Here is a 24,089-nt window from a genome sequence, read left to right as displayed (position 1 = left end):
TACTGAAAGTGGAGGACACAGGGAGCCCAGCTGGGTGGCGTTGGGAGCTCAGATTGGGATCTATGACAAGGCATGACCAGATGGACACAGTGAGACCAGAACATGGAGGGCCTTGGAGGCCAAGTCTTAAAATTTGGGCTGAGTCAGAAGGCACTGAGGGTAGGCTTGTTAAAAAGTTTTTATTCAGAGAAAAAATATTTATGGAGCCCCTACTATGAGCCAGGCACTATGTGTGCATGGAAAATACAGTGGTAAGCCCCACAGACATTCTGGAGCTTAGAATTTAGAATGGAGACAAAGACTGAACACATATAAAATTTTAAAAATCAAACTTATAAATGAATAGGTCCTTATAAATCTTAATATTAAAAGAAGCCAGGTGTTCATGCTTGTAGTCCCAACACTTTGGGAGGCTGAGGCAGGAGGATTTCTTGAGCCCAAGAGTTTGAGACCAGCCTGGGCAACATAGGAAGACCCTGCCTCAAGAAGAAGAAAGGAGAAAGGAGAAGAAGAAAAAGAAGAAGAAGAAGGAGAAGAAGAAAAAGAAGAAGAGGAAGAAGAGAAGAAGAAGAAGAAGGAGAAGAAGAAGAAGGAGGAGGAGGAGGAGGAGGAGGAAGGAGATTAAAAGAAAAGGTACTCATGAGCTCCAGCAGAGTTTTAGTGGCTGGATCTCTTCTAGGAAACCAGAAAGGTCTTCTTTGAGGAGGCAGTTTTGCACTGAGATCTGAAGAGTGCATAGGAGTTGGCCAGTGGAGGGTGGTGGGTAGGAGAGACCAAAGAGCATGATAGGATTCCAGGCAGACAGAACAGCACAGACAAAGAGAAGAGCTGCATGGCTGGAGAGGCAGATCAAGCAGAGCCTTGGAGACCTGGCTAAAGATTCTATCTTTATTCTGAGAGCCCTGAAAAACCACTGAGAAAAAATTTTAACCTCAGGATTGACATTCAAATCTGCATTTTTAAAAAGATCACTTGGGCTTCAGTGCAGAAGACAGATGGAAGGAGAGCACAAGTAGACAAGGGCAACCCAGTTAGGAGGATGAGAGAGGATGTCAACACGGACTGGAGTAGTGGTGGAGGAGAGCGTGAAACTGTTGATGTGGTGATGGATTGGATGAGTGGAGAAAAGAGCAGAGGTGTGAGTGACAGCCAAGCTGGTTTAGGAAAACCTGGCTCATGTACTGGGATTGGAGCTTGGTGAGCTGGTTAGAGCCTGCTGTCATAGCCCAGATGGTAGGGCCAACACTGTGTACTGGAAAGTACCTCATTTGGTGTTGGGGATGCCTGTTTTAAATCCTGGCTCTTTCCCTTAATAGCCATGGAACATTATCTCAGCAGGTAATTTCATAGGCTCCTAATCTGAAAAATGGGAGTGCGGAGGTGAATTGAGGCTGCCTACTTCACATAGTTTTCCTGTCAATATCCAACGTAAAGTTAAATATTGCATTCCTGCCTACTTCATGCCCACCCATCTCCAACTTAGATTTGAACCTTTTGTAGATGAATAGAGGTTCAAGAGCACAGATTTGAGCTTTCAGACATACTATAAGCTTCGTGAAGACAGGGGTCACAATTTATTCATTTCTGTAGTTTCTTGCCCTCTGAGATAAGATCGGGTACACTTTCAAGAACCACTTATTTTACTTTGTAGCATACATCACAATTATCATTTGAAAAGTTTCATATAATTATGTATTTAATATTTGCCTTTGCCACAGGCGTGTAAAATCCTTAAAGGCAAGTAACATATCTATGTTTTTTTAATCCAAGCACTGAGTACATGGAGGGTCTTTGTCATGAATGAATGGACAGATAGATGGATGCATGGATGGATGGATGGATGAATTTTTGTTCCCTCTTCTACCTACTGGTCAGCACGGAGTCTAGCTCCAAATCTACACTTAATGAAAGCTTGCTGGATGGATGGGACCGTGCAACTTGGAGTGCAGCATGAGCGCTGGGCCAGTGGAGTGAAGATGCAGACAATTCCCTCAGCACTTAGACGTGGATCTGAGCCTCGCCTCAAAAAGGAGGGCCGATCAGCTGGATTAGGTGCTGCGAGGGTCGAGAAGGGCAAGGGATGAGAGGAGCATAATTGGCTTCAGCAAGGGGTTACTCTCAGGTGACCTCTGGGAGAAGGCACCCAGTTAATAGTGGCAGTGGGAATTCCAGCACAAGCACTGCTGAGTAAGTGGACAGGCAAGGAGGAAGGGCGGACCTCCCATGCAGGGGGCGCCCTGGGCCTGTTTGTAGCGTTATGAAAGAGAAAACACTGACCTGGAAAGCAAAGGAGATTGCTTGCTAATTGTAGGCACTTAAGGTGTGTTGAAGGCCCTGGGCAAAAAGAAGAGGAAACCAAAGCTTCTGAGGGCACCTGGGGAGGGATGCTTGTGTGCACTGAGAGGCAGGGGGCTTAAGGTATCCCCAAGCGGGTGAGGGAGCGGGCGCCACTAGAGACCAGCTCAAGTCTTTTATATGGGTCATATCATTCAACTCTAGCATATCCCCCCACTACCTCTAGGAAGGATGTACTGGCACCCACCCCCACTCCCTTGTTCTCCAGAGCAGGAAACAAGGTTGGAGAGTGCAGTAACTAGCCCAAGCTTCACAATGGGTGAGTGGCAGGACTGAGGTTTGATTTGGGTCTCTTCCCCGGAGAGACACTGGGAGAGATTCTTGCCCCGGGTCTTTTCCCTTCAGGCCCTCAGGCTCAGCACCTCTCTGAACATCTGTCCCTGGGGACTGATAATCTGAACTAAAATGTAAGCCAAGAAAACACAGGCTCTTCATTGAATCTTTTGAAACTCCTTTCCCGGGCAGTAGGAGGACCTTCCTGAGCCTTGGGCACTTTTGCCTTTGCTGGCTCTTTCCTCCAGGTTAAGCATATTTTATGACTGTAGAGGTGTAAATACAAATATATTAACATTATACAGTGAAACATTTTGTTTGACCTAAACTTTTTTCTTCTGATTTTTAAAGAAAACATTTTCATAGATCTCCAAAATTATCGTGGGCCCTAACCTCTGTAGCTAAGTCGTTTCTCCTTTCTCAGCCTCCAGTCTGACATGTTTCAATATGGCCTTGGGAAGAGCAATGGGCCCGGAGTCGCCGCATCTAATCCTGCAGTAACTGGTCGCAAGTCTCAGTTTGCTCATCTATAAAGTGAGTGAAAGTAATGCAATCTTTATTGGGAGTAGGGAACATGAAGGCGAGTCGATACAGTAAGTAAGCCGCCAAGCATATTGCTGGGCACAGAGCAGGTGTGCTACAAAAGTTATTTCTCAGGCTTTCCTTCCTCTGAGCACCGTCCTCCAGAGGGTCCGGAGTGTAGCTGGGGGTTGGAGCAGCAGCCTCCTAGGCGATGGGACAGAGCCCACAGTGTCCGGTATGCCATGATTTCTTCGTCAGACCCTGGGAACCCAATGTCGCAAAATAAACACGGCCGCGTTGCTAATCGCCAGTTCGGAGGAAACAAAACAGCGCTGCGCTGGGGGATCTGAGCAAAATCAGCCCTCCCTCCTCCCGCTCCTTCGCCGCGGCCCTCCCCTCCTCGCGCTGCTCTCGTTCTCTTGACTCAGCTCAGCTCAGCGCAGCGCAGCGCAGCTTCGCGGCCGCCAAGCCGAGCCTGGCACGGTCTCCGAGTCGCCGACGCCGGCTCCGAGCTCCCTCTCTCCGCCCCGGCTCCGCCAGGTCGCGCCTTCGTCGGGACCACTTCGGGCAGGAGTCGCGTGGCCAAGGCCGGCGGCCGCGGCACAAAGTTGGGGGCCGCGAGGATGAGGCTGTCCCTGGCGCCCCTGAAGCTGAGCCGGACGCCGGCACTGCTGGCCCTGGTGCTGCCCCTGGCCGCGGCGCTGGCCTTCTCCGACGAGACCCTGGACAAAGTGCCCAAGTCAGAGGGCTACTGCAGCCGTATCCTGCGCGCCCAGGGCACGCGTCGCGAGGGCTACACCGAGTTCAGCCTCCGCGTGGAGGGCGACCCCGACTTCTATAAGCCGGGAACCAGCTACCGCGGTAAGTGGCCGCCCGGTGTGGCGTTGGGAGCGCGGGACCCGGTCCTCGGAGGGCGCCGACCTCGCGGTGCCGGAGGAGGGCGCGCGGTCTCCGGGCGCGCGGCACGGGTGCAGCCCAGCAAGGGCCCTTCTGTCCTGGCTGCCCTCGGCCCTTGCAGCTGCGAGCTCAGCGCGTATCCTAAGCCAGCGTACTGGGCCGTCGCGGGGGCCGCAGCCAGGAGAGGCAGCCCGCGTCTCCGACGCGCGGTTCCCAGGCGGAGCCACGCGTCACGCCGGCCTGACTGCAAGGGAGGCTCGCTTCTCCCCCGGCCGTCTGCAGGAGGGAGGTAAACCCGTCTTTCTCCAAATCGGTCTGGAGGGGATCCAGGTTTCTCTTGGTCGGGTCCCGGGCAAGGCAGCGACCCCAGCTTTCCCCACTCTGGCCCTGAAGGAGAGGGTACCCGATTCTCAAAGACCGGCCCCGGGCGGGACGGCCACTCCGGCTTCCCTAGATAGGACTCTTCAGGAGAAGGGACTTTGGCTTCTCCCTAACCGGTCCTGGGGCGCGAGAAGGAGGGGCAGGGACAGCCTAAAGCTCCTCGAAAGGGTCCTTGGAAAGAACCCCAAATTATTCTCTCGTGGTCCCAGACGAGATGGAGGATCTTGGGTTTCCAGAACAGGTTCCCAGTGGGGACAGGGTCCTCAAAGACCTTTGGGTAAGCTCCGAACTGAAAGGGGAATTGGATGCAGATGGAAAGAGAAGCCCCGATGCCCAAGGCCTGCTCCCTGGAGGCCGGGGAACCTTGGCTCCGGCAGCTCGGAGTCTCCGCGTCCCAGGGATGTAGCGCCTACGCTGCTTGGCTGAGAGCTGGGTTTCGGGAGCTCAGGGAGGAGGTGTCCAAGCAGGTGAGCGCTTCCTGGGCAGGACAGGCAGCTCGACTAGCATCAACCTGAAGACGCCTGACTGTATCCCCAGGCCCGCCACCTCGCTCCTCAGCAGGGTCATCTCCCAGACATCGTTTCCCCGTGCAGCAGCCGCCGCTCTCCGGGTCGGGGACAGGTAACCAAGAAGGGAAGGGAGCCTGACTGGCCTCACCTTGGGTCCCGCCAGGGAGCGTGTCCCCTCACCCTCGCCCCTTCATACGTCAGCTCTGGTACTAAGCAGGGAGGAGTGGGTCATTGGGGCACCTGGTGGGGCAAATGGGCTCCCAGCTGCTGTACTTTCCTCCCCGACTTCCCAGTTCCCCAGAGAGCCTTGGACGGAAGCGGTGGGAGCAACACAGGATAAAGTTTGGGGCAGTGTCAGCGGGCGCCAGGGCCACGCTGGAGACCAAAGCCAGGGGCCACCCTTCTTGGAGCGCTTTTCCCTCTTTCCCGGGTTTGTGTCCCCGACTTTCTCCACCCTGAGCTACCCCAAGCCGGCTCCTTGGTGCCCTTGGCACCTTGGCGTGCTGAGCACTTTGCGAGGAATAATCTGACCCCGGCGCGCAGCTGCACAAAGAAAGATTTTGGGCGGAGAACACCCCTCCCAGCCCGGGAGGGAGTGCGCGGCTTGGCACCCTGGCTGGAGCGAGCTGCGCCGACGGGCGGCGACTGCCACTCGGTGGAGCCGGGAGGCGGCCGATCCTCCCTGTGGACCGCAGGGAAGCGAGTGTGACTTCACTGGCCTATTCAGCCCTCCCCAAAACTGAGGACCTGAGTTCACAGGGGAAACTGTCCCCGCTCCACGTAGCAGAGAAAGAAGTGGCTCTGGAGTCCAACAGACTTGGGTTTACTCGCTGTGTGACCCTGTGCAAGTCATTTAATTTCTCTGCACCTATTTCCTAGCAAAAAAAAAAAAAAAAAAGCCAAACAGACAAACCAAAAAAGCTGTTTATCCACCCTCTCTTGGTGGTAGGGAGTAAATGAGTTTCCAAAGGTGAGTGTGCCTGAGCTAAAAGAGATGCCTAATAAGCGTAAGAGTTGAATGTGAGGCCTTTATTGGTTTACTAATGGAGGTAGGTTCTTGATCAGATTTTTGTTTTTGAAGAGCATGTGTGCGTTTGAAAGCAGGTTTCCTCAGCTCTCCTCCAGTCCCATTCATCTACCAGTGAATGGTGGTTATTTGGGTCCTCATGAATTAATTGAATTAATGAATGAGGTATTTCTTCATATCAGGAGCCTTGGCTAAGACTGTTGCGAATCCAAGCCCAGGAGGATTGTTTCAGTGGCTTAGGCTAGTCTGGGGTTCAGGCCAAGTGTACCCAGTGTCTCTTTTCACACTAATCCTCCGTGTTTTAGTTGAGCATTGGCAGCTGGTGGCCCTAACACTGGGAAGGAGATACAGCTGGTATTCACCGGGCTAAAGAGGTTTTAGAACTACCTAAAAGTCCAGGGCCAGCAGGTGGGGAACTGGATAGGGAGTGTCCTGGACTTTCACCCTTCAGGCTACTCCTGCCTAAACAGCCGTCTGGACTTTGACACCCCAACTCAGGCTATAGATTGGGCAATCATCTCTTCTCCCTTCTTATGGCTAAGAGACCTTGAAAGAGATCTTGCAGGAACCATGCTGATGTTTTCCAAGTAAATATTCTGCAATTAGCAAACCTGATTCCGCCACTCAAAGTTTGAAAGAAAAGTTGCTGGCCTAGTTTGTGACATTTTCTGCTGGCTCCTTCTTTCTTAGAATAATTATGTTAAAAGTAACTCGAACACATTCTGCTCATTGTCCTGACTTAAGGCTGTTAAGTTGGCATTCCCCTGGTGTTCTATTTGCTTTTTAATTTTTTCCTGAATTAGGATCCCTCACAGTCCTTGGAATCAATGACTTGTTTTCCTGCCTCACATCTTTGTCCACAGTATTCCAGTTCATCCCCAAGCAGCTTCTGTTCTTTGTGCCTGCTGTCTAAGTATAGTCTTTAGGTACTCTAGACCGGAATAAAATGGTCACTATTAAAAAAAGACTGAAACATGGGGTTTCCTCCCCAAAACCTGAATCCAGTTGAGATCATTATTTTGTCTTTTCCAAGTTGTTAGTATTATATTGATTTCCTTTTCTCTCCCACCACTTCTATTCTCCCTCCCTCTTCCCACAGTTCCCCCTCCCTCCAACGGCAATAATTGTGCTTTAGAAAGCTCTGAAAGGCCTGCTCTGTTTCTGACCAGGGCCTCCTTTGAAAAGGAGATTACAGTGATTAAAAATAACAAGTTGAGGATCCTCAAGGGGCTTCCTTTATATAGGAGGACAATTTGCAGGACCAGCCTTTCCCAGATCACAATTTCAAGCCAAATAGAAGAAAATCCACTGAAATGTTTAATAATTGATTGAAAATAAAAGAGGCTCTTTTGTCTTACCAGAGGTCTGTTTATTAGGAAAATAAAGTCAGACTCTGGCTAATGAAAGTGGCTTTTCCTAGATGTTTTTTAAAGGGACATTTCAAGGAACTTGATGGGAAAAGAATGTCCAGTAGAGGTTTCAAAAGCTGGTCCAACTTCAAGCATAATTGGGGGTTTTATCCTAAACTGAGAGGTTTGCAGACCTCCAAAGCTGCATGGCTTTTTCTTTGTCCCACACTGAGACACACATCGACCACAGGAGTAGACACCTCAGACTGGTGGAAAGCGCACAGGCTTTGATGTTGGGTGGGTTGGTTTCAGGTCCTGCTTGGTCACATATTCACTGAAGCCACTTCACCTCTCTGAGCCAATTTCTCCATCTGTAAAATGAGGGTGTTTTGATTTTTTCCCAGCATTCCTGTGAAAATTAGAAATCATTCACGTCAAAAGAAATTGTCACACAGTGGTTGCTAAAAAAATATGAGATGGTTATTTTGGAAATAGAAAAATACTTAGCGGCAAAGCCCTGGATAAGATATTGTGTTAAGTTCTTCCTACTCATCTCACTTATTCCTTATAGTACTTTGAGGAAGTTTCTGATCGTTACTATTTTACAGATAAAAAGACTAAATCTCAGAGAGGTTTAGTTCCTTACCCATGGTCACACAGCTAATAATCGGCAGAATCAGGATATGATCTCAGGTCTGTCTGACTCCTAAATCTGTGCTCTTAACCAGTCTTCTGTGTTGACTCAATGAAATTAGTTGGGAATAGAATGAAATTCACTCAGCTACCCTCAGCCTTCTGGATGGTGAGCCTTCCTTCAAGGAAAACAGAACAACAAATCAAGATAGTAACTGACATCTCTCAGGAGAATTACTTTATATTACTACAAAGTAATATAAAGTGATAAATCCTTATTCACATTTGCTCTTTTCTCTTATTGGCTTCAATGTTGTATTTCCCCATAAATTAGAGGATTAATTTAGAATCATGAAGAACCTTGTCAGTCTTTGGCCAATTCCTTTTGTTCGTGGGGAAACAAAAGGAAATTAGATGGGGGGAAGCAAAAAAACCCAGAAAGAAAAGAAAAAAGAAAGAACAGATTTTACTGTTGTTTTATTTTTACATACAGATGTTATATGACCATGCCTGCAAAATTATATGTTTGGTAAGGACATATTTAGGATCTGAGAAATTTACACAGGATGAGGTCTTTTAAACTATTTCCTGGATGATAGAGTTTTTAAAAATGTAAATGCTGCTGATGATATTATAATTAAGCCACCCTTCCTACTTCCCTTCCCTTTTTTGCACCATTCCCCGCTTTTTTATTATGTAACTATTTTTTAACCGTTACTACTTTTAATAAGTATTTAGTACAAACTGATAATAAAAATTAGAAAATGCAGCTATAGCTAATGCTTAATGGTTGTGGAGATTGTTTATTGCTCTGAGTTTTAGGAAATGAAAGAAATAAAAACATACCAAAAAGCATATCAAAATGGAATTTTTCAAGGTTTAAAACTTGAGTACTTCTCCAGTCACAGGTAAGTTGTTTCATTACAGCTGACTCTTTCAATTGCATCAAGAAGCTATAATCACTGATACATTTACCACTATGGGCTGGTATATGAGGAGCTTTTCACTCTCACACTGTCCGTTTGCTTGTTATACAGACTCACACATATATATAGGTCAATATCAATTTCTGTTGTGAGATGGGGGGGACTCTTACCATGTTATATTAGTCATAGTACAGGCTAAGCTCATGTTACTAACAGAACCCAAAACACAGTGTTTTAAACAAGAGGTAAATGGGAGATCCAGCATGATGGGAGGCTTTGCTCCATAAGGCCATCCAGGAACCAGGCTCCTTCTACCTTGTTCCCCTGACATCTTCTTGCACTCTGTTGCCTAGTTCATAGCTACTTAGCCATGTGTGGCTATGAAGTGCTTGAAATGTGGCTATTCTGAATTGAGATGTGCTGTAAGTATAAAATATGCAATGATTGTTGAAAATTTAGTATAAAAAGAGTAAACATCTCAATAATTTGTGTATTATTACATATTAAAATTGTAATTGTATATATTAAGTAAAATACACTAGTTAAAACTAATTTTGCCTATTTTCACATATTTTAATGGATACCTGTTAACAAAATTAATTTCACCCAGCTTGAGCTTATTTCTACTAAACAGCACTGTTTTAAGTTGTTATTCTCCTTAGCACCATTACAGCCAAGGAGAACCACTGCACATCTGTATTCAGTCAGCATGCAGGGGACTGGGGGGAGAGGAAGTAGAGGACAGCAGTTTTCTTTTAATAATGTGACCCAGGAACTGCACCCAGCACTGCTAAACATACTCTGTTGGCAAAAATTTAGTCATGTGGTCATACCTAGCTGCAAGGGAGGCTGGGAAATATAGCATTTAGCTGGGTAGCCATGAGCCCAGTTAAAACTTGAAGGAGGATTTATTTTTCTAAAAGATGAAACAGAAAATAAATTTGTGAGGACCATATTAACTGTCTCTGTCACATATTTTCATGCACAGTCATGTAAAAACACAATATGTCTTATTCTCTCAGTGAAACATCATCTAGGTGCATGAACTTGACAACATATAAACTGATGTTCCTGCTAAGAATCAGCAGAGGAAGCCAGATGCAGTGGCTCACATCTATAACCTCAACACTTTGGGAGGCTGAGACAGGTGGATTGCTTAACCCCAGGAGTTCAAGATCAGCCTGTACAATATGGCAAAACCCCATCTCTACAAAAAAATACAAAAATTAGCTGGCTGTGGTGTCTCATGCCTGTAGATCCAGCTACTCAGGAGGCTGAGGCAGGAGGATCTCTTGAGTTGGGGAAGTTGAGGCTGCAGTGAGTAAAGATTGTGCCACTGCACCCAGTCTGGGTGACAAAGTGAGACTCTGTCTCAAAAGAAAGAAGGGAAAAAGAGCAGAGGCAGGAGTTCTGGGGTGTGTATGTGCAAGCATGTGTTGTGGTCTCTTTTGTCTCATTCTCCTTTCTCAATAAAAGAGGAAGTAGCAAAGAACAAAAGGAATGAGGGTTAAGTAAATAAGCCAAGAAAGCAAAGGGGTGGTGTGGGAAGAGAAAAAGAAAAATGAAAACCCACTGGGGTATACATTCAGAATGAAAATGAAAGAAAATGTTTGAGTATAGCAGAGTTCCATTAAGATGGGACTAGAGGGCTAGATTCAAGAAGAGCGATGGAAAGCAAAAATCACAAAAGTCAAAATTAATCCTTTGAAATTACACATAAGATAAAACCCAGATAGCAGCTTCAACCTAGCCTTATCTAAACACCCTACCCCCAATATTCCTGTAAGAGGAATAGAAACGACTTGGCATGTATCAAAAAGTCTAGCACTTCTAGTTTCCCTCCAGCATTGGAAGAGAGCAATGTTTCCTCAGTAGAGTAGCAGATAAACCCTTGGTTTGCTCTGATATGCAAGTACAAAATCCTCATCATATGATGGAGTGAGGGAGCTGAGAGGCTCATCTCCTGCTCACTGAGCACATTCATGCATTGAATGGAGTGGCATGTGGCCCAAGTCATGTAAAGCGTTACATTCTCTCTCTTTTCTCCTCCAGTAGTGTGCAATTGTGTTTGATTTTTACCAAATGCACCTCTCTTGGAGCATCTATCGTGTCAGGAAGCTTGCTATATCACACAAAAGGTTTTTTGTGATGCTTGCCAGCTCTTGCTGGTATAAAATGCCCCACTTTTACAGGATGTTTTGGCAGGGATGGAGTTGGGGTGCAGATAGGACAAGGCAAGGAGTTAAGTGAGACCACCAGAAGTCCTTTGCAAGGTCTATGTAGAGCAGGCTTCTACCTTTCACAGAATATTTATAACTTCCATGAAATGTTCAGGAAAAGTTAAACAAGGGAACCACCCACATCTACTGATTTGCTTGAGGCTAGGAGCCCACAGGAAATAACTTGAACCCTCTCTACAGTTGTGGTTGAGATATTTGCAAATATGTCTCATGGACTGGGTGAGAGAAGCAGGGAAGAGTTCCAAGAACAAGTCACCATGTGTGGGGCAGGAGTGTGGGCAGATGGGCAGAGTAACAGTCACAGCAGGATGTATGAACCAAATGGTGATTCTAGGTGCTACAGGAAGCTCTCCCAACCCCTGACAACACTGTCCTTTGAATTTTCCAAATACACTAATCTCATTCCCTCCCCAGGGCCTTCATCCTTGCTCTTCTTCATGCCTGGGATGGTTTTCCCCAGATCTTTGCATTGTTGACTCCTTATCTTTTAAGGGAATCTCTTTAAAGAGGTTTCTCTCACTACCAATTTATGTTTCCCATCACTTCTGCCTGATTTTGTTTACTTCATAGCCTTAAACACTCTCTGAAATTCTCTCGTTTATTATCTGCTTCCTACAGCTAGAATACAAGCTTTATGAGAGCAAAGACTTTGTATTTCTTATTTGCCATTTTATCTTCAATTTCAGAACAGTGCCTGGGCATAGCAGGCATTAAATCATTATTTGTTGAAAAAAAAATAAAGTATCATTGAAGCCCCAAGAACCCTGGTACAAGCTCTCTAAGAGAGCTGGATGGAGGAAGGGGAAAGTGTTTCTCTCTCAGCCAGAGAGAAAGGTGAGCACCCAAGGGATGGCAGACAGGGGCAAGAAGCTCCAGGTGGTGGCGGCAGAGAGAAAGGATGCCCAATGCCACAGGGGCATTGGCCAGAGGCAGAGGGCAGATGGCCTGCATCCAGGGTGCAGACCACTAGGAGGGAGGAGAGAGCAGTTGCATGCATAGTGGAAGCAGAAACACTGTTGCTGTGGCATGAAAAGCAGAGCAACAGCAGGCAAAAGGGCAGAGGCAAGGGGCTGCCAACCTCAGAAACTGACTCTAAGAAACTGGCTCTGAGTATCTGGAGAAGTAGGGCTGAGGGGATTATTGAGCCATCAAACCTAGACACTAATTATTAAAGTGACTTTCCCTGGAACCAGCACATTGTAGAGTCATTTGTAGTGCTTTCCAAACCTAGCTATGCCTTTGGAGAGTGCAAAAACTAAACTAAAATTCAATTTAATTTAAAAACTTTCCTGGGCCCCACCCTAACAAAAGGCTGGATTCTAGGAATCTTATATTCTTTTTTCTCTCTCTCTTTTAAAGGAAAATGATAAGACACAAAGAAAAGGTGTCCCCTTTTCTAGGAGCATGCTTCACCATCACCACCTCTCCTAGTCCCCAGCCCCAGTCTCCCACACACATTAGCACCTGGTCACATCATTGCCGTATCTTGTTACCATGGAACACACTCATTTAGTGACCAGTGGAATATCCTCAAAGCCAACACGACTACAGCATTTCCTGCTTGGCAGTAGGGTGATGAGGAGAAGAGAACCATGAGTTTTCCTTAGGTAGCCACACTCACAGACTGGCGAAGCTTGAGCCAGGGCTGACTTGCTTGTACTTCTCTGCCACCAAAGTCTGCCTCCCATGTAACTTTCACACGTCTGTCCAGAGTTCTGTCCTTTGGAATCAAGCAAAATGAGGTCTCCCCTGGGCCACATGTCAGCCCTTGAGATGTTTGTGAATAAAAAGCTGTTATGGCTTCTCTTCTGACTAAAATGCCCCATTTCTTTAACCATTCTTTGTGGGTTGCAGTTGCTTGCTCCCTTGTACTTTGTGCCCCAGATGTGGTCTGTTAGGGGAAGGACATAACAGAATGATTATCTCCTTGTCCTGGACATTGTGCTCGTGTGAAGCTTGCCAGGTCTTGTGTTTGCCATTTTGGCAGCTGTGCTGCAGTCTGGAATCACACTGAGCTTGCAGCCAACTCAAATTCCTGCAATTTTCTGGAAGGCCTGCTTCCCTCTTTAACCTAGACTGGTAAAAACGGTCCTTGAACATAAAATTTGACATGGTTTCTCATTCAATTTAATCCAGCATGTTTGGATCCATCCCTGTAGCTGTCAGCCATTTGTGAATCTGTATTCGGTCACCAAGTGACTTATTCATATAATCTAATTTTGAATTATCCACAGTGTTGATAAGAAGGTCTTGTAAGTCTTTATCAATGAAGTTGATAAGAAAATTGAGCAACTTAGAGTCTAGGATAGAGCCCTCTGACATTCCTTGGAGTCCTTCCCTAAAGCTGATATTTAGCTAGTTTTGAAGTCAACAGATCTGCTGTCATCCCAATGACATTTACATACCAACTGCCACCCCCACCATAAGCCACCTCAGTTTAGTTCTAAATACTGTTTCCTGAGCCTGCTGGTGATTCTTATAGTTTAGGCAGAATGTTTTCTTTCTTTGCTTCAAAATTATCACCGCAAGTGATAGGAACAAAGTCAACCTAACTAAAACAGAAAAGGGAATGCACTGATTCCCATATTTGCAAAGCCCAGGGGTGGCTCTTACTTCAGGCACAAATGGGTCTAGTGACTCAAATGGGGTCATTCCATCTCTCTCTCTCTGTTCCCCCTTCCCTCCTTCGCTCTCTATCTTTTTTTGTCCCTCGCTTCCACCTTTTCTGTCTTGCTCATTCCATCCTTAATCTCTTGGCTGTGTTTTGTCCTCATTTTTTCTTACTACAGATGAACTTTCTCCAAATGACAGGGAGGATAGCTGCCAGCAACCTTCAGTGAAAATCCTCTTAGCTCATCCTGTGACTAAAAGAAAAGCCCCTTTCCTTCTAACTACAAACTGAAACATCCCAGGGAAGATTGTGATTAGTCCAGCGTGGGTCACATGCCCAGGGCAATGGCATGGAGATAGACTGGCTCTGGATCACAGTCACTTTTGTGACTTGATCTCTGAGGAGGGAGGACGAACTGTGATTGAAAGTCCCGGTGACCACAGGGTCAGAGTAGGGGCAGCAGTGGGGGTCCCCCAGAGCTTCCTGCCCTTGTCCACATTCCCAGATACGTTCTCTTGGCTGATACATCTCTACCTCCCCATTATTCCTCCTGCTATCCACATGCTGTTCAGCTCAGGACCCATTCATCTGGCTCTGAGCTGTTCCATGATGAGGTCACACAAGGGGGAAAGGATTAACTTTTATTGAGCTGCTGCAGTGCGCTTGATTGCATTATCTCCTTGAATCCTCATGACAAATCCACGAGATGATAATTATGATCCTTATTTCACAGAGGAGACTGATTTATTTTTTAATATATTTTATTGATTTAGCAAATGTTTTCATATACTTCCTATTACCAATTCATTAATTGTCATGATGACAACAGGAGGTACATACTATTAAATATTACTGCTGTTTTATAGGTAAGGATATGTAGACAAGGAGGGCTTGAGTAACTTGCCCCAAATTACACATGATAAATGGGAAATTTGAAATAAGTCTGTTAGCTACGTCTGTTATAGAAAAAATGACCCTTACAAATTTAAGTATGCATGATCTTCAGTTTGAATGGGAGAAACTTCATCTCTGCCTGGGGATGCTGAGAGCACGGACCAAAGAAGGCCATCCAGGGGAACAGCATAATCCAACCCCACCATCCTCACCTGCTCACTTTCGGATTATCAGTCTTGCCTTCCAGTCTTCCAGGCCATCACCAGCAAATCTTTTCTTGCCTGATCCTGGCTAGGTGGCCTTAATTATTGTGCCAATTTTTAAAATAGAAATATATGAGTTGCAGTTCCTCAGAGCTCTGGAAGTTGTGCAGAGTAGAAAGGGGAGCACTGTGACTAACTTAATGCCCCAACAGTCTTTACAACTCCATGTTATAAGTTAAGGCAGAAGCTGAAGTGCATTGTGGTTGAGATGTGTAGCATGAAGACTGGGGCATTTCAGTAACACATAGCAGGTGGTTGGCAGGGGCTGGCCATAGGATGGAGCTGGGACTCAGGATCTTCTCATTGAGGTTGGAGTTCTATTAATAATTCTGAAACCCAAGAGACAGAGTGTGGAGGAAGATGGAACTGGACAAGATCCAATGAGGGTAATAGGCATAGAAGATGAATTTGGGTAATAGTTTATTAGAGTTTTTGTTAGAAGGTTGACACACCAACATTTGAAAGACACAGAAAGCTATTTGGTAATTAGGTAGGGTAAGTGTACCCGAGGATGGAAAGAACTCTGCCCTGGGTCGGGGTTTTAGGCCAGGCTCTAGTGTGAAATATCAGTCTTCATATAACTAAGGCAAGCCTTTGTTACTGATGTGGCTTTTAGGGCAAAGCTGTAATTCAATAGTTACACAGCCTCCAGTCTGATTTTCCTAAACCATAAATCTGAGTATGAAATTTCCTAGCTCAAACCCTTCAGTACTGCATCATCCCCCAACCCAGGGTGATATCCACACTTCTTATCAAGGCATTGAAGGCCTTTGATCATCTTCTCCCTGCTCATCTTCCTAACCAAGCCTTTTATCACACCCTTCCTCCCAGAATGCAACTTATGAAATACAGAATTAGTTCTGGTTTCCAGGACCAAGACTGGCCCATTACGTCTTTCTGCTTCATGGGATGCTGTTGATTCCCCTGTCCACTGGACAAACTCATATTCCTCATTCAACTTACAACACAAATACTACCTCCCCCTTGAAGCCGCTCCGAATTCACCCAGATAGACGCAGATGTTCTGTCCTCTGCAACCCCAGAACACATTGTTCGTACCTCCATAACACACTTTACATGTTATAAAAAATATCTGTTGATATGTATTTTTCCTGCAGATACTAGATGTGCTCCTAGAGAGCAGAGGCCATTTCTTTGTTACTCTGTGTCTCCAGGGATGTAGCACTGAGCTAGTGTAGACCAAATGCTCAGTAAAGATAAAAGGATGAGGGAGGTTGGCATATTGTTCAAGGTAACCCATGGGAACTTTGGGAAAGGGACCAGAATAGGAATGAGAAAACTATGCATTTAAGATAAATAAAACATTTTTTGTTCATTCATTCAACAAGCATTTATTGAGCATTTACTATGTGTAAAGTGATATGCTAGATGCTAAAGATGCAATGGAGTTCAAGACAGAATTTGTTTCTGCATTCATGGAGAGTATAGGTTATTAGGGGAGACAAGCATTTACCAGAGAGTTTCATAAACACATATTGAACTAACATTGGGTGAGAGGTATTCCAGAAAAGTAAAGAGGTATTGTGTGGGGGTGAAAGGGGCAGGGAGGTCCTCACAGGGCACTCTATTTTGAGTGTCATGGGCTGTAGGAAGCCTTGGTTTATTATAAGGACTTACCCAAATCTCCCCATAACCTGAACTTGTAAGAATCGTCCCCAAAGCCAATTCTCTCCATTGCAATCCCCCCAGTGGTCCTTCACTGGCACCTGCTAGAGTTTTTCTTTGGAGATTCAATCATTGTTCCTGAGGACCAGCTCTTTGAAACACATTGTTGGGTAATCAGGCTGATGAGCATCATGATCTTTTATCATAATCACCAATTTCATCATCATCTTCATCCCCAATATAACCATCACCACTCACCACTCACCACCATCACCATCACCATCATAACCACTACCACCATCATTATCATCATCATCTTAAAATTCTTGAACACTTTACATGTTCCAGGCACTGGGATAAATATTTATTTAATTCTACATTCCTATAAGAAAGGCAATATCATCAACCTCTTTTTTAAAAATAAGGAAACAGAGAGATTAAGTAATTTACTAGAGATCACATAAGTGGTAGCTCTGGGATTCTAATCCTAAATGTTTGCTCTTAATCAGTTCCCCATATGTACTCACAAGATGGCTCTGAATGGAATTCCTTTTTTTTTTTAACCCTTCATAAGCATTTTTCTTTAATTTCTTGGATCTCTTAATAGCCTCTCAAGGGAGGCAATTGGGAGGAGTCATTAGAGAGAAGATTCTATTATTTACTGCCAAGCAGTCATTTTAGGTTATTACTGGGACTCAGAACATACTGCACATTTGTGCCTTTCAGAAGGAAGTTGTATAATGAGGTTCTCTGGAAGGATAGAGTCTCCTCTATTCCTTCAAATTATACTGTGTAACAACATCATCACCAGTGATAATTATGGATTAAAACCCCACACTGAGTTCAGCCTCCAGAGCCTCCATCTCATGTGTTATATTTAATAGGGTAGTGTACAACCTTAGTTTTCTAGAACCTACAGGAATGCCGTATTCTGGGAAGCTGAGTTTATGATTAGCCATTTAAGCACACTGCACAGATATACAAAAGTTTGGATATTTATCATTCAGAAACATTGTTTAAGAATCTTTTAATCAAAATATAACTTACATAAGGAAAAGTTTACAAATCATGGAGTGTGGTGAATTATCACATCTTGAATATACTCATGTAACCAGAACCCAGATCAAGAAACAGACCATGACTGGCTCTTCAGCAGCATCTCTTGTGCCGCCTCCATGTTGCACTCCCTCCCTTTCCTGTACATATTACTACTGTCCTGACCTCTAGCACCATGAATTACTTTGCCAGTTTTTGGGCTTTATGTAAATATATATAAATGTAATCATACCATTTGTATTCTCTTGTGCCTGTCTTCTGTCACTCGAGATTATGTTTGTGAGAATTATCCATGTTGCATGTGGCAGTATGTGTTCTTTTTCATGACTATGAGGCATTTGGTTATAAGAATATGCCACAATTTATATACCCATTCTAGGGCTGATGGGCATTTGAGTATTTCCACTTGGATGCTACTACAAATAACATTACTGTTAATATTCTTATAGGTATCTTTGGTGCACATATATACACATTTTTGTTGATTTAAGATGGTATTGCTGGGTGATAGGGTGAGAGTATGTTCAGCTTCAGTAAACATTGCCAAAAAATTTAGCAGCAAAATTGCTAATTTTCACTTCCATCAACAGTGTGTGAAAGTTCTAGTTAACGTCACTGGATATTGTTAATTCTTTTAAATTTATCCAAACTGGTAGATATGCAGTACTATTTCATTGTAGATTTAATTTTTATTTCCCTGTTGACTAATGAGGTTGAGAGCCTTTGCATATGTTTATTGACCATTGGGCACCTTCTTTTGTGAAGTATTAGTTTGTGCATTTGTCTTTCTTTTTTTTCTTCTGTTGGGTTGTCTGTCTTTTTCTTATTGATCTGAAAGACTTCTTTATATATTTTGGATATATAAAGTCAGTTTCTGGTTACATGGTTGCAAATGTCTTCTTTGACACCGTGACTTACTTCTTCACTCCTAATGGTATCTTTTGACGAGAAAAAGTTTGATATCACTCCATTTATATATCTTCTTTATTGTCAGTGCTTTTTTTTGCTCTATGTAAGAAATCTTTCTTACTCCAAGGTCATTCACATTTTATTTCATGCTGCCTTCTTAAAACTTTGTTTTACTTTTCACATTTAGCTCTACAATCTATGTGGAATTTACTCTGTGTATTACGTGAGTTAAGGGCCAAGATTTACCATTTTCTACACGGTCATTCAGTTGTCCTAGCACTACTTACTGAAAAGATTATCTTTTCTCCATTGCTCTGGTGTATTAGGTTGGTGCAAAAGTAATTGTGGTTTTTGCCATGGCAAAACCATTAATGGCCAAAACTGCAATTACTTTTGCACCAACTTAATACGTCCTTTGTCATAAATCAAGCTTCTCTATATTTGTGGAACTTTCCTGGACCCTAAACTGGTCAACTGACCCATTTTTCTTACTTTGCTGTAGTCCACTGGCTTAGTTTCTGTAGCTGCATAAGTCTTGATATCTGGAAGTATAAGCCCTTCAATTTTGTACTTCTTTCATTAAGATTGTCTTGGACAATCTTGGCCCTTTGAATTTCCATATAAATTTTAGGACCAGCTTGTCAATATCACAACGAGCATACTGGGATTTTAATTTAGACTGATGAAACCGATAGATCAATTTGAGGATCATTGACATCTTTAGCAATACTGAGCCAACCAGTCTATGAACACTCAAGTAAATTTAATTGCACATCAACTCTGCACTGGTCACTGTGCTGAGCTCAGATGGGTTCTTACCCTTGAAGGTCTTACAAATGTGAGAACAAACACATAAACACAAAATATAATCTAATTTGATGCTCTTTTCACTGATAATAATGAGTTCATATTTACTAAGGACTTTACATATATTACCTCATTTATACCTTGCACTGATACTTCGAGGTAAGTGCTGTTACTATGCCCATTATGTAGGTATTTTTCATTCCAGTAGGGTCCAAGAGAAAGAGCACCCAAGTCTTTCTGGGGAAATCAGAGGAAACATCACACAAAGGGTGGAGATTTGGCTGATTTCTGAAGTTTGCCAGGAATGGAGTAGCTTGACCATTCAAAGGTATATGAGTAGCATGTGAAAAAATACAATAGGGCGACATGACATGGATTTTGGGAAACTTCTAGAGAGTGAATCCAAGAATTGAAATGTAGTATGGCAGGGGAATGGGAGCATGGTTAGTGAAGCTGGAGAGGCAGAGCCTGAGGGCTTCGTGGTCTGTGGAGTTTGAGCTTTTTCCTGAAGGCAGTGGCTGTGGAGCAGGGATTATCTGTCTTGCATTGGGTTCCCTGGAGGCTGACTGTATTCATTTCCTAGGACTGCTGTACAAATTACCATAAATTGGTGACTTGAAACAACATAAATTTATTCTCTCATATTTCTGGAGGCTAGACATCTGAAATCAAGGTGTCTGGTGGTGGTGTTTGCTTCTGCAGGGCTCTGAGAGAAAGTTGGTTCCATGCCTCTCACCTAGCTTCTGGTAGTTGTCAACAGGCCTTAGCTTTCTGCGGCTTGTAAATACATGGCTCTAATATCTGCCTCCTGTCATCTTGTGGCATTCTTCCCTGTGTGTCTCTGTGTCTTTTCTTATAGGGACATAAGTCATATGGGATTTAGGGCCCACCCAAATCCAGCATTACCTCATCTTAACAAACTGCATCTGCAAAGACCCTATTTCCAAATGAGGTCACATTCCCAAGTATGGGTTAGAACTTCAACATATCTTAAATCATAACACAAGCCTCAGATGAGGATTTAGATGTAAGTGATTTTTTTAAGGAAGTGCTCCCAGGGGAAACTAGTAAGAGAGTGGGGGAAGCAGGATAGCAATTGGGAAGGTGTCCTGCCAGCCTGTGATCCCACGCATGGTCCCTTCAGTTTCCATCGGATCCTGCGGGGCCATTTTGGAGTGTAAAGTGCCTCTAAGAATTGTACTCACCTGATGCAAGGCAGCTGGATCTTTCATCTTGGGCAGAGTAGGCGCTGGTAACCTGAGGACCAGGGACACAACTTAAGAGCCACAGGTGCTGGCCATGGGAAGCAGAAATATATTAGTGCCAGGGTAACATTAAAATGGCAAAAAGGCATTTGAAGAAATCTGGATGGAATATCCTTACTGTTTGTTGCTTTGTCCTCTGTTCCCCTTCCTCCAGAATTGTGTATAATGGCCTTGAAGACCACCCACCCTCACCCTAGAAAGTCCAAGACTGCTTTTTGGTTGTCTGTCTGTCCTTCAGAGATTCCCAGCTCTGTCCCCTGACAGCATAACCACCATTTTTTTTGCTTGACACTGAGCACCACACTTTTCTTACTCTTCTTTGCTTTATTGTGCTTTTTTTTCCCCTCCATTCCTTCTTTTTTTTTTTTTTTTTTAGGTGACAGAGTCACGCTCTGTCGCCCAGGCTGGAGTGCAGTGGTGCAGTCTCGGCTCACTGCAACCTCCGCCTCCCAGGTTCCAGCAATTCTCCTGCCTCAGCCTCATGAGTAGCTGGGATTGCAGGCGTGTGCCACCACGCCTGGCTAATTTTTTGTATTTTTAGTAGAGATGGGGTTTCACCATGTTGGCCAGGCTGGTCTTGAACTCCTGGCCTCAAGTGATCCACTCACCTCGGCCTCCCAGAGTGCTGGGATTACAGGTGTAAGCTGCTGTGCCCAGCCCCTTCTTTTTTTCTATCTGATCTTTTGTAGACATCAGTAGCTCCTTTACTTTTGTAGGATGAACCGGCCAATCACAGCATGTTATTTACCTTCTTTATGTCTTAGAGTTCTTTGCTGTGTCATTCTGTTGGTGGCTCAGGGCCAGCCACTACATTATCCAAGATAGTGGTTTTATTTGTTAGAGCTTTAGGGCACTTCATTTTCGGGGCTAAAACTAGTTTAAGGAATTTGGAAGACTAAATGCTCCTCTTCGATAGGAGGCTGCATATCATATTCACAAATATTATATGTCAAATGAATTGATTTTTTAAAGTTTAAAAACTTACTAATCAGACAATATTTGTGGAAGATCTGTAACATGATGAATATATTGTGAAGCCATGGGTAGAGTGTTAAACTGGGGAGAGTGGGCCTCCAATTCTGACCCTAAGTTGCCACTGGATGATTTTATGATCTTAGGTGTGTCTGTTGACCTTTCTATGTTTTACTTTCCTATCCATGAAATTGGAGGGCTGAATTAGAAGATACTTGAGATCGCTTGAAGTTCTAATAGTCTGTAATTCCATATCTAATGTCCAGAATCTTAGCACTTTTATGCAGGCCGTAAAGTAATTTAAATACCAATTTACATCAATTTAAAGAAACCTGAATTGAATGTCTATTAGATGCCAGGCTCTGTGCCAGGTTCTGGGGATAAAAAGAGAATGAAAACCCAGCCCCTCTCCTGTATTAGCACAGTCCAGTTGAGAAGGTGAACCAACAAAGAATTGCAATTTAGTACAAAAAAATACTGCAATAAAAGATTTCCATCTCAGGAGACTGGGGGTCCACTGGGAGGGAGGACCGCCATTGCCTTGTTGAGAAGGCCCTTGAGCTAGATTTTTTTTTTTTTTTTTTTTTTTTTTTATTGAGACGGAGTCTCACTCTGTCACCCAGGCTGGAGTGTAGTGGCGTAATCACGGCTCACTGCAAACTCCACCTCCTGGGTTCATGCCATTCTCCTGCCTCAGCCTCCCAAGTAGCTGGGACTACAGGCGCCCACCACTACGCCCGGCTAATTTTTTGTATTTTTAGTAGAGATGGGGGTTTCACTGTGTTAGCCAGGATGGTCTCGAACTCATGACCTTGTGATCCGCCCACCTCAGCCTCCCAAAGTGCTGGGATTACAGACGTGAGCCACCGTGCCTGGCCGAGCTAGATTTTAATGGAAAAATCATTCCCTGGGTAGATGTAGGAAGGAAGAGTATAACAGACATAATTCCAGCTGCTGTAACAGGTGACCCTCCACAACATAAGTTTATTTCCAGCTCATGCAAAGTATAGTATGGATGTTTCTGGCCAGTAGGTGATTTTCCATGGGTTTGTTTAAAATCCCAGTTTCCTTCCCTCTTGTGGTTCCATGGCCCTTCTGGGACATCAGAGTCTTCTGCTGGACCCTGAATTAAGCAGGCAGAGGCAAGAGAGTGAGAGTGCAGGGTCGTGTGGAAAGTTTGTACAGGTCAGGCTTGGAAGTAGAGTATAGCAGTACTCCCTTATCCGACGTTTTGCTTTTTGTGGTTTCAGTTACCTGCAGTAAACTGTGGTCCAAAACTATTAACTGGAAAATTCCAAAAATAAACAATTCATACGTTTTACATTGCATGCTGTTTTGAGTGTTGTTATAATGATTGTGTCTTATTAGTTATTGTTGATCTCCTACTGTGCCTAATTTATAAATTAAACTTTATCATAGATACATATGTATTTATGTATGTATGTATGTATAGGAAAACCATCGTAAGCATAGGGTTTGGTACTATCCATTATTTCAGGCATCCACTTGGGGTCTTGGCATGTGTCTTGGCCTTATCTGCAGGGGGCTACTGTATATCATGTCTGTCCATCACTTCCACTGGCAGAACTTGGTTATAAAGCTGACTTAACTGCGAAGGAGGCTGGGAAATGTGGTGTAGCTGAGTTTCCACAAAAAAAAAACGAAATACGTTTTGAAGAACACACAGCAGCCTCTGCCACAAAGGTCATCCTACAGGACTTTGTGCTGTGAAGAACTAATTTTCTCTTGGGCCAGTCTAATGGAAGTGTAATGTTAGACAATTGTCAAGATTGAGTTTCTGACCAGGGACTATCTTTATCAAATTGTGGTTATTGGGAGAGAGCTCACCACATCCCTGGTTGATGCAAGAATCTCCAAGTAAGATAGCAGCTCAGATATTTAACAAGTTCTGAAATGTAAGAGGCAGCTGGGTGAAGAGGTTAAGAGTTCTCAAATCAATGGATGAAGGCCTCACCACTGTCCACGGCCTCTGTAACCCACAGGTCTGGGATATTGATGGAGAACTCAGGTCTATCCCATTTGACAAATAGACAATAATTGATTCTTATACTTAAAACCTGCTTTCTTTTCTCTCTGCAGTAACACTTTCAGCTGCTCCTCCCTCCTACTTCAGAGGATTCACATTAATTGCCCTCAAAGAGAACAGAGAGGGTGATAAGGAAGAAGACCATGCCGGGACCTTCCAGGTAAGACCCTGCCTGGGCTTATTCAGTGGCCGTCCCTGCCCTGGGAGGTAGAGGCTGCAGAGGTACAAGTGTCTCAGGTGGCTTCCCATGCAGTCCCTTGACCTTTGGCCAGCTGGGCCAGGTCCATTTGAAAGGGTCATCATGGAGCAAGCAGCAAATGCCACACACCTATCTGAGCAAGGTTGGCCACTAGGCAGGCCTTGCTTTGTCTCAGCAGATCACAGGGCTCTTCTCTGGGCCCACACTATCCTTCAGCAGCCAAGCGTGGTGAGAGCACCTGGAGCCCTGGCTAGGCCTGGCTGTTTCGCCTGCACAGGCATTTCGTGATTGACTGGTTAATTCTCAAGTCTAAACGAAACAAGAGCTC

At 44.5% G+C, this 24,089-nt stretch overlaps 1 protein-coding gene across 2 annotated transcripts in view; it reads left to right on the top strand.

Moving 5' to 3' along the window:
• The first annotated feature begins 3,165 nt into the window (after positions 1-3,165).
• Positions 3,166-24,089, top strand: part of SPON1 (spondin 1) — a 307,051-nt gene continuing 286,127 nt past the window's right edge. Inside the window, exons 1-2 of one of the 2 annotated variants that reach the window (XM_025357568.1) lie at positions 3,166-4,011; positions 23,616-23,722. In XM_025357568.1, coding sequence (XP_025213353.1) covers positions 3,774-4,011; positions 23,616-23,722 — 345 coding nt within the window. In that variant the 5' untranslated portion in view covers positions 3,166-3,773. The remainder of the gene's footprint in view (positions 4,012-23,615; positions 23,723-24,089) is intronic. The other variant, XM_025357569.1, reaches the window with a different exon arrangement.

Source organism: Theropithecus gelada, chromosome 14, assembly GCF_003255815.1.
Source record: "Theropithecus gelada isolate Dixy chromosome 14, Tgel_1.0, whole genome shotgun sequence".
Lineage (NCBI taxonomy): Eukaryota > Metazoa > Chordata > Mammalia > Primates > Cercopithecidae > Theropithecus > Theropithecus gelada.
Note: the sequence above shows the minus strand (reverse complement) of the source record. Positions and strands in the feature narration are given on the sequence as shown.